At 51.5% G+C, this 10,176-nt stretch overlaps 3 protein-coding genes across 3 annotated transcripts; 1 reads left to right on the top strand and 2 right to left on the bottom strand.

The window, feature by feature from the left end:
* Positions 1–282: 282 nt before the first annotated feature.
* Positions 283–2,025, bottom strand: VTN77DRAFT_9929 (uncharacterized protein; the record flags this gene model as incomplete). Its single annotated transcript, XM_069426589.1, has 4 exons — positions 283–655; positions 714–1,153; positions 1,233–1,611; positions 1,664–2,025. The coding sequence occupies 4 exons, from the start codon at positions 2,023–2,025 to the stop codon at positions 283–285; spliced, it is 1,554 nt and encodes a 517-aa protein (XP_069273524.1).
* A 1,070-nt stretch (positions 2,026–3,095) lies between these two features.
* On the bottom strand, positions 3,096–5,052 carry VTN77DRAFT_9930 (uncharacterized protein; the record flags this gene model as incomplete). Its single annotated transcript, XM_069426591.1, has 2 exons — positions 3,096–4,831; positions 4,923–5,052. 2 exons carry the CDS (start codon positions 5,050–5,052, stop codon positions 3,096–3,098), a joined length of 1,866 nt encoding a protein of 621 aa, XP_069273525.1.
* Positions 5,053–6,497: 1,445 nt separating this feature from the next.
* Positions 6,498–9,889, top strand: VTN77DRAFT_9931 (uncharacterized protein; the record flags this gene model as incomplete). The annotated part of the gene is made up of 2 exons (XM_069426592.1): positions 6,498–7,235; positions 7,295–9,889. 2 exons carry the CDS (start codon positions 6,498–6,500, stop codon positions 9,887–9,889), a joined length of 3,333 nt encoding a protein of 1,110 aa, XP_069273526.1.
* Positions 9,890–10,176: the final 287 nt, after the last annotated feature.

Here is a 10,176-nt window from a genome sequence, read left to right on the forward strand (position 1 = left end):
ATCCCAACGCTAGTATTTCTTTTTTCAAATACAGAGGCCAGCTGACTATGATATATGATATACTAAATCTCATGACAAGATACCTACTTAAGTGTCACAGCTACCGGTCGGTACTGATACTCGAAAACAAGTTGGAATACGGAATACATAGATAAATCTCTCTCACACATTGCAATATTGCAATATTTTCAAAAACCAAGTGTTACCGTTACCAATACCGACATTACCCTCAATCAAGTCAAGAGAGGTTTTTCAAAAGGGTAAAGTGTTAATATTCCTGTTTTACAATTCATCGTGTTCCTTGGCTTCTTCGGTTGCAGTAGGGGTAGGGGTGGCCGTTTCGGTCTCGGTCGGGACGGAGGCAGGCTGGGTCACATCGCCGCCTTCCTCGGATTTCTTGGCACCAGCAGCGAAGGCATCGACCTTGTATGTGCCCTTCTCTTTGATGAAGTTGGCCAGGTCTTCGACGGTCCTCGATCCGGCGTACTCAATGGGGGAGTCCTTGGCGCCAGCGGGGAACATCTTGATGGTAGGGAAGCCCTGGATCGAGTCGGGAATGTCGTTCGCAGTAGCGTCGATCTTGGCCACCGTAACCTTGGAGGAAAGCTCAGGGTCGGCATAGAGCTTGGCGAGCTCCTCGTACTTGGGAGCGAGTCTAGATTCCAACCGTGAGTAATAGGAGCCAACATTGAAAATGGGGTCTCGACACTTACGCCTTGCAGTGTCCACACCATGGGGCATAGAACTCGAGAAGGACGTCCTTGTCATTGTTGATGACCAGATCCTGGTAGGTGTGCGCAACGACCACGGTGACAGGACCTTCCTGGGTCTCCGGGATGGGTTCGGATTTGATGCTAGGCTCAACCTTGCCATCCAGGACATCCTGCACGAACTGGGCAATTTCCTTGGCGTTGACTTCCTTGGACTGATCCCAGGGGTATTTCAGGTTCTTCTGAGGGTCTTGAATGGCAAAGGCAGGGAATTTCGAAGGATCCAGGTTGAGGTTGCCGGCATGAGCACCGAACGCTTTGGCATCAATAGTGGCAATGTTGATAGCACCCCGGTGTTTCTCGGCGATGGGCTTGAAGTCGGCGGCGAACTGCTGACGTTCCTCGGGGGTTTCGGCGAAGATGTATGCCAAGGGGATGCCAGCCTGGAAGACAGAAGTCAGGCACAAGGTGCCAAATATTGAAAGTTAAGGGAGTAATTCGTCACGGAATTGTTAGACATACCGAGATGTATCCAGAGTAAGTCTCCGGGCCAATCTCACCAACCAGTGGTGTGCTTGCGGTTTTGGCCCAGCTGAGGATGTCGTCTTGTTTGAATTTTCCATCATAGACCGCTTTCTTCTCATCAAAATCCTTGTAGAGCACGATAGAAGGCTGCTTGACGCCCTCTGCCTTGGCCAGGGCAGCATCGTTGCTTGCACCGAAGAGGTAAGTGTCCCTTTGTGATTCCGCCAAGGCCGTGAAGGTCTCGTTGGCTTTCTTATCATCTGGAGAGATATATCCAATAATAACAACTTTGTCCATGGTCTTGAACTCTTCGAGGTTCTCCTCAGACACAGAGGAGACTGCGGGGAGAGACTGCTTGATCATGTACGACACAATGCTGTAAATCGTTAGCAAGCAATTCCCGTCGAGCCCATGAAGATTCGACTTACGCTCCGGATTTACGAGCACCGGAATAGGGCTTAATGGAGTCCAGGCCACGGAAGATTTTCAGGGTGGGATAGCCCTCGACACCATAGTCCCGGCAGAGATCGGCCTCCTCTGTACAGTCGACCTTGACGAGCGGGATGTTCTTCTCCTTCAACTCGGTCGCAGCAACTTCGTATTCGGGGGCGAGGGCCTTGCAATGACCACACCAAGGAGCGAAAAACTCGGCAAGGACCAGATCATGCTCCTTGATGAAATCGGCGAACGTGTCTTTATTCAGAGACAGGACGTCGGATTCTGTGTCGGCAGCTGAGGCCACTGCAGTGGCACCCAGGAGGCCCAAAGCCAGCGAAGCAAAAGACCGCATGGCGAAGAAAAGAATCGTCTGTTTGGAAGAAGCCGCAAAACGATCGAATCAATAGAGGGTCGGAACTATAGCTCCCAGTAGGGAGAAGGGCGCTCTCCGCGTAATTCGGGTACGAGCGCTAAGGACCAGAAAGAAAGGTAAAGGAGACTTCAGTCCTTTCAAGAGAGTAAACCATGAAAGGAATGAAAAAGTAAAGAGGAACGAAGAGAAATCAAGGCAGGGAGCGCAATTAAGCGGCGCGCGATGAGGCCAGTTTGTTCTTTACTCTCCGTACAGATTACGGCGTAGTACGGGCAAGCTGACAGGGGGCCGGGGCTGGCTTGGCGTCAAGCTGGGACCACTGATCGCCCACTCACAGCTGCAAGGGAGTGCTCCAGTGGCCAATTCGGGGATAGGCATCTGATTACTAAATCCTGTTCTTATCCATGCACCTTTCTTGATTATTTAGGCCATTCAGAATGTTATGTTGGACATTTGGCATTCAAGGGGATGAAATCTGGCTTCTTCCCGGTAAAACAGAAATGAAGGATCGGAACACCCCTGTCAGCCTTGATGTCTGACACGAGTCCTTGCCATGCCATATACTCCTGTGTTGCGTCTTATCAATAGAAGGCCCATGTACTACTGTAATAGAAAACTTGCCAGTAGTAGTATAGCTACCGTGCATCCATCCAACTTACAGGCACCCCGGGGTTAATTAAGTTTAACGGAATGACTATTATTATTGCTATCATTCACTTGCAAGCGGTTCCCCACACCCCAACAGCTTGGTAACACCCAGTGGTCCCGGTGGCAACCATTGTCATTAATATTGATACTGACATTCCAGAATCTCGTAACTCACAGAGCACCTAGGCAAGTATATAATGACAGGACTATAAGTGGGGAATGAATCGCAACCTGCACAATAGCAGTATGTTAAGAAACACGTGGAAGCTAGCCAACAAGTATATTCGAGCTGACACAGTTGTGTAAGTAAATTTTGCATTTTCCTAACAGCAAGATGGTAACTCAAGCTTTACGGTGATGGCAGGATGCCAACGGCTCATAGGAACAATAGACCTTCATTGTTACTCCGAGGCATAAGTCGAGTCTGGACCCATTCCCTCATGACTCGTTCCTACCTCATCTACCGGCAGGCCCTCTCTCTCCTCGTCTATGAGCTGGATAGTAGGAAGGGTTTCATACCCAGGTCTGTTCCCTTTCGGTCGGCCTTCCAGCTCAGCTGCGAGGGCCAGGGCGTCGCGTTTACCTCGATCCACATCTACGAGGAGCATTAAAGGTAGAGGACAGAAGACCAAGATGGCGAGAAAGGCAAATGCGGGCCGGATTTCGCCATAACGGTCGGTAATGACTCCAACAATCGCGGGTCCAAACACGCTCGAGCCTTTGTCCGTGATGGCATATAAGGCGTAGAACGCCGTCTCATAACCCGGGGGGATCAACTCCCCAAAGAAACTTCGACAGTACGAGGACAAGCCACCCATAACAAGGCCAAAAATAGCGCTTAACGGGAACATCTCCCAGGGGTTCTGCAGACCAAGAAAACCCAAATCCCGAACAGCGGGAACAAATCCCAGCAGACCGTACAATGGGACGAGCTCGAAGAGACAGATGCAGGCGATGATAGTGTGCGTCGCGCGGAGATTCAGCAAGCGGGAGATATAACTCCACGAGAATGCGCCGCAGACACCAGAAATTGTTCCAATCACACTGATCAGCCCCAGCGCGGCGGGTTTCATCTCAAGCTGGGTTTTGGCAAAGAGGACAGCCGTTCCACTCACGGTAGCGATCCCATCACTCAGAAGAAACCACGCTGCGAGAAAGAGGCCAACGTCTTTGAGACGACGAGCGCGAACAATCGTCTTGCCAAGCGATTTCCAAGCATAGGCCATGTAGCCCAACCATGTGCGACGACGCTTGCCAGAGCTCGTAAAGGGAAGAGGAGGGCCTGGCCGGGGTCTTAACCACAGAATTGCCGGGATTGTGAAAACAAACCACCACAATCCGATCAAGAAAAGAACAAGCCGCAATGAGAACGTGGTCTGATGGGTCGCCATGACTACAACTATACATATGATCTGCAAGAGGACGGATCCAATGTACCCTATACCCATGCCATTCGATGAGATCCGGGTCGACAGTTGCAACGCGGAAACGGATCCAGGGTGCACCGCAGCACCAGGAGTTTCTGCTCTATTATTCGAATCACGGCGTGATTGAAGTAACGGAGAATGGACATCGGGATCCAAGGCAGAGTCGAAATCATCAGTCTCGTTATATGATTGCGAGCCTTCTTCAGCGACATGCGCACCAGCGGAGGCTGCCTCGACTTCTGCATCCAACACAGCCGGATGATGGCGGACAAGGACTGGTAGAAATGAGTTCAACAGAACAAACGACGCTCCAAAACATGTGTTCGCAATGATTGCCAAAAGCGCTCCGAGAAGATATACTTCAGGCTTCACGGCGAGAAACAGCATCGTCGAAACAGAGCCCACGCACGCGAATACGACCAAGAGCATTTTGCGATAACTGCCATGGTCGGCCGCTCCAGACATGGAGATGATGAGTAGTGCCTGTAACAAGACGCTCACGGAGAATGTATACATGGCAAAGCTCGCAGTATTGATTTCAAAGCCAAGGACATAGACAACGCATTGACTCGACTCGGGACCGCGCGAAGCTAGACGAACGATGGACGCGTGTGAAGCACCCCAACCGGAGCTACATGGAGTGGTCTTGTCGGATGCGAGAAAACCTCGATCCCGAGCCATCTGCTCCAGAGTCATAGGGAGAAAAGATCCTGAAGGACATCCAAAGGAGAGACAGGCGTTTTGTCAGTCAAGCGCAATCTTCGTGCGACACAGACCCGACGCTGAAGGAGGATTCCATACCCATGGCGCACACCGTGAACACCTCCGCTGCCCAGCCATAGCTGTACCATCCCGCCAACTCTTTCTTGCTTGTCGGTCGGGTATCGTCGCCTGGGTATTGCGGAGGGAGGAGAGACTCGTCCTCCGACATTTTATCTTATTTATTGAGCTTCTTCCCTTAAATAGCAATCCACATCGTTATCCGGGCGAACAGAGCGGACGAAGGTATATATGTCTGTGCGTATCCCAGGCGCGGTTTCGGATAGATAGAATCGATGTAGCTTGCTAGGAGCTCTGTATAGAGCTCTGGCTATCCAAAAAAAAAAGGCGTTCTCAGTTCTTTCGAGAAGCTAGTGGACCGTCAAAAGATCCGCCTGGAAGAGGAATTGAGCTCCATCGTATAAAGTAAAAGCAGGAGACGTGTGCTGGATTGGGGCTGTCGAGAAGGAAGTACAGGCTCTTATTTATTACTGCGGTGTTACGTTGTTGCACGGGATCGGCCCCGATGCGCATTAGTTGCACGCTAAGTTAAACGGATCCTCCAGTCGCGTTGATCGGGCCAGCAGGGGGCTTAAAAGAGTTCAAGTGCAAGACGAGTCGATGACGGATTCCCCCGCACGTTCCTCTCTGGTCGTCTACGATTCCTTCAGCGAGTCTACGACTCCGGTACGGTCTACTCCGTAGTGCTCCGTACTCCGTACCTATCTCCAGAGAAATCATTACTGCCGTCTGCAGGTGCAGGTGCTTGGACTCCTTGATGCCTGAGGCCCTCAGGCCATCAATCACGACCCCGTGCACGCAGCACCTGCGTTATCACCGCCCGGGCCATCTCTCAATCAATCTTCAGGTGACTTGCCTATTATTGTTCTTCCGTCTGGCCTGTATTGGCGGCAGTCCCGTGTCGTCATTCATACAAAGAAAAGCAGCTGTGTCGCAGCGCTAGACCAGCCGGAGAGCCTTCTCTGGACTGTGTTCGTTTCATGACATTCCCTTGAGGGTCTTTGCCCATTCGGAGTCTATCAACTGACCCGCTAGACCTACCTTCGTTTTCCCTGATACCAGTCTCGCATCAGTGTTTCCCTTCTACCTTCGCCTACACTCTCTATCCTTCCATTCTATCTAAACCAGATCCGCCCCACAGTCTTTCCGGCCTTTGTCGTTTTCAAACGCTGTTGCGTCTCGTCGCTCATCTTCCGACGGGGCGCAAACCGGCCGCCAGTTCCTCGTCGCGAGTCCGAACAAATCCTTTTCTTATCCCTTTTGACGGCCATTCTTCTTTGCGCGCGATTGGGAGACCATCCCTGACCATCTCTGACGGGCCGGTTCCTTTGCTCTGACCACGACATATCTTCGACTTTTCCAATGCCGCCGGGGCTGTTGGCATACAGGGCATCATCCTCCTGAATGTCATGTAACCGCTGCATATACCTTTGACTTCATATAGAAGCCTCCTTCCGTCTCTCAACCGCAGTCTGCACGGACTCAAAACGACCCTCAACACACAGATTGTTTGGAAGGGGGTAGCGTGTGCGACAGTGAAACGAAAGGAGGGTGCGAGTTGATAACAAGGCCGTATCCAACAGGCCGGACCCAGTTATGCCTGGTATCGTCATGGAAGATGCCGGTGATAGCGGATCCAGACGTTGGACGAGCCCCCATAGCCTTCACGACAACAATGGGGAACCAAATTCGGTGCGCGCAACCGAAAGCAATGGCGCGCTGGCGGGTTCAGAAAGAGCCTCGAGGTATTTGAATGGCTCTTCCAAGGAACCTGGTCTTCCCCATCGACATGTGAATATGACGAATGATCATCCACAGAAAATGGCCAGAGCCGAGGCGTCAGCTCAGGAAATGAGGCAGCCGCCTCCGGAGCTGCCACACATCACCCAGGGCTTTTTCCCCTACGGCCAGCTGGTGAATAGAGCCGTTCAGCAGTGTTGGAATGATCTCTCCGATCTGATCACAGAGCTGGCGGAGATTCAGGTATCGACCCAGCAGCAGACACCTCAATTGGCTCTTACGAACGGCAAAACATCGGGGAATCAGTCTACAGAGAATGTGCAGAAGAAGCTCCGGCTTCTAGAATTCGCGCAGGCAAAACGAGCCGAATTTATCAAGCTACTCGTTCTTTCCCAGTGGAGTCGGCAAGCGGCCGATGTAAGCAAGCTGATCGACATCCAAGGCTTCATCCGCACACGGCACATGGCCTACAACGCAGCCATCCAGCGAGTAGCTGATATGAAACGAGACTTGGTGAGGGCTCAGGTCGCAAACCCAGATCTGGAAACCGCGCTAGAGGTTTTGTCGACGGGGAGAGTCTCCAGTATGCCAGATGTCAGTTTCTCCCCTTTTTGCTGCACACACATGGATCCATGCTAACTCCCTTCTTTTAGCTTGGGTATAAGCCCCCGAAACCCCTCACCGCAAGGCGCTTGCTCCGGACCTTGCGAAAAATTAATCGGATCATCAGCACACGGCTGTTGTTACATGATTCCGTTCCGGCTTCATTTCATACCTACCAGGTCCATGATGGCCGGGTGACCTTCTTTGTCCCTGGAGAATTCGAAATTGATCTCTCCATCGCGGAAGAAGACCCTCATTCTCAATTTTATTTCATTGATATTCGCTTCCTTTTCTCTCCGTCCTCTCCTATTCCCAAAGGTCGCTTCTTCAACGAGCTAGACATGCGGATCAACAACATTCTAAGGACAGAAGGCCTGGCGGGTTGCTTCGACTTCGTACACAACCTGGTTCTCTCGAACAAGATCAACATTCTTTTCAGACAAGCAGTGGAGCTCTCGCGGGGCCAGTGGTCTGATTCCTTGCGCGTTGAATTAATACACCGCACATTAGTGGTACAGTATTGGGTGAACAAACCCGGATCGAAGAGCTGGTTGGAGATCGGCATTAGGAGTGGTCGTCAGAAAACCTCTGCAGGCCAGCGAGCTCCACGGGTACCACATTTGGGTCTGCGTTGGATACGGGAAAACAAGGAAGTGGATTCCGCGGATATCAGCTTCGATACAGAGACTCTCTCGATGGAGTCAATTTTGCGTAGCGCAATTGCCCTCCACATCTCTCACTGGCTCCGCTCGGCGTATGCTAGATTCAGCGCGGAGGCCTTATTTGCGACTCGCTCGCTCTCCCTCAGGGCCCAGCTGTCGACCATCGAGCCAGGAGACTGTCATCTCAATGTCCAGCTAACGAGGTCTCGGTATCTCTGTGCTTCTGTGGAACCTGTGTCAGGAAACATATGCCTGCGGACGACCCCCACACCGTTAAGTCTTCTCGAAAAGGATCGCAATGTGGATCATGACCTTGTCACGAGGATTTCCCGGCTCCGATGTATCGCAGCGATGGAAGAGATCGAAGCGAATGCGAAGATGTTAGGGTGGGAAATCGTCGACCATCGGAAACTCAAAGTCGACATTCGACGCCTATTCCCGTCAAATATTCTGCGGGCTTCCTTTTTCCGGCATCGTCTCTGGCAACCCGGTTGGATTGTGGCTGCGACAACCAGTCTGAGTGGTGATGATTGGTGGGTTCTGCACTTGAAACCCCGGCCATCGCCAAGCTCCAACTTGCCCCCATACAGTTCAGCTTCATCAGAAGGCTTTCTGATACAATCTACTCGCGTTGTGACCGGGAACCTGGTTACTGCACGCAAACGGCTTACCTACTCCTTCTTTGCAAATCTTGAACATTCATTGGCCGGCATTATCTCGATGCATGCCAATGCGTCTTGGTTGGCAGATTTGCGTTCTTTGCATTCGTTCCCGGCTGTGCAAAAGCTACAACTTGGACGGAACCTCGAAGTACCTCATCTATCTATTCGTTTTGACATCTCCAAGCTGCCAGAAGCGCTCCGGATTCACCCGCCTGCAGGAATCAGGAAGAAGTCATATGTGAAAGAAACGATCTGCCTTTCCTACCACGGATTCGATCCTCGAGCGGAAGCTGTCATCGTCGTAGCGTATGGCCGTTTCCATACTCCATTGAGGAATCTCGGTCTCCGTACCTGGAAATTGGATGACTCAGTGATTCTCCAGCGGAAAGGATCAGGCTTTGCTATCCGCTTCTTGGTTACGGCTGGCCAGCCTGTTATTGCTGAGCTCTGCGAGCGTGTGCAGCGGCTTGAAATTGTCCTTTCCGTTTTCGAATCCCTTCGGCGGAACAAGGTCAAAATACGGTCATTATCTCTTTCACGGCTCTCCTTTGTTTACGAGCCGGAACAGGACCTCGGCGCCAACATCGTCATCCAGCTTTCCGGGCCGGACTCTCTTGCCGATCTGGACCCTTCCGCCCTTCGCTTAGAGACCACGTCGCTTTTCCGCCTGCGCCTCGACATTTCTTTTGCCGAGTCGAACCCTCATAGCCGAATAAGACAATCTCTTGCAGCAATCCTGAATCAAGACGACTCTTACGCCGGTATTGATTCGGTGATTCGGCTTCTCACCTTCACACTTCCGCTGTTACGAGCGTTGGATCGCCTTGTCACGCAGTCATGCAATCCGTCACTGACGGTACAGGTCTCTGCGCGTGGTGCGAAAACCTATCAATTCCGTTACTCTGGCCTACGCTTCCGGTTTCTTCTCACAGCCGGATACCGCCGGGACGGCATGATATGGGTATTGAAGGACGTCAGCTCATCACGAGAGAAACGTGAAGAAGAGGAAGTTATCGTAGGCAAGTTACAAGAAAGGATTTATGACGCTAAACGCGACGGGTGGCAGGGCCTTGGGAACGGGGCCGTAGCGGACGCAGATAAAGTTGGAAATCTGATCACGGAGCTAGACTCGTGCTTCGCCGACGTTGCACCTGCAGCTTCCAGTAGGAATGGAAAAGATGGCGAGGCGGGACAGACAGAGACGAAGGGGCCTGGTGGATCAACATCTGTCGATGCTTCGGGGAGAGCGGCGGGCACGAATGCGAATACTTCACAGGCGCCCGACAAGCCGGCAGATCCTGATGTAATTATGATTGACTAGTTGCCAGCGTGATATGGCTCGACGGAATTACAGTGGATAATATCTAATTACCAATTATCAATTACCATCTTGGGACGAGTCACTTTTTTCCTCCCATTGTTTTTTATTAAAGCCACAAGCCTTATTTGTGGGTGTTGCTTCGCTGGACTGCCTGAAGAGAAAATACTTGGTTTATTTATGCCAGGGACGTTTGGTCCCCAGACCTACCTATGTACTGTATATATATTTGTCTCCTTTCCAGGTAGGCTTCCTACCTATATATATTCTTCGCTGTGTTTCTCAAAATA

Source organism: Rasamsonia byssochlamydoides (assembly GCF_041956645.1).
Source record: "Rasamsonia byssochlamydoides strain NRRL 3658 unplaced genomic scaffold VTN77scaffold_99, whole genome shotgun sequence".
Lineage (NCBI taxonomy): Eukaryota > Fungi > Ascomycota > Eurotiomycetes > Eurotiales > Trichocomaceae > Rasamsonia > Rasamsonia byssochlamydoides.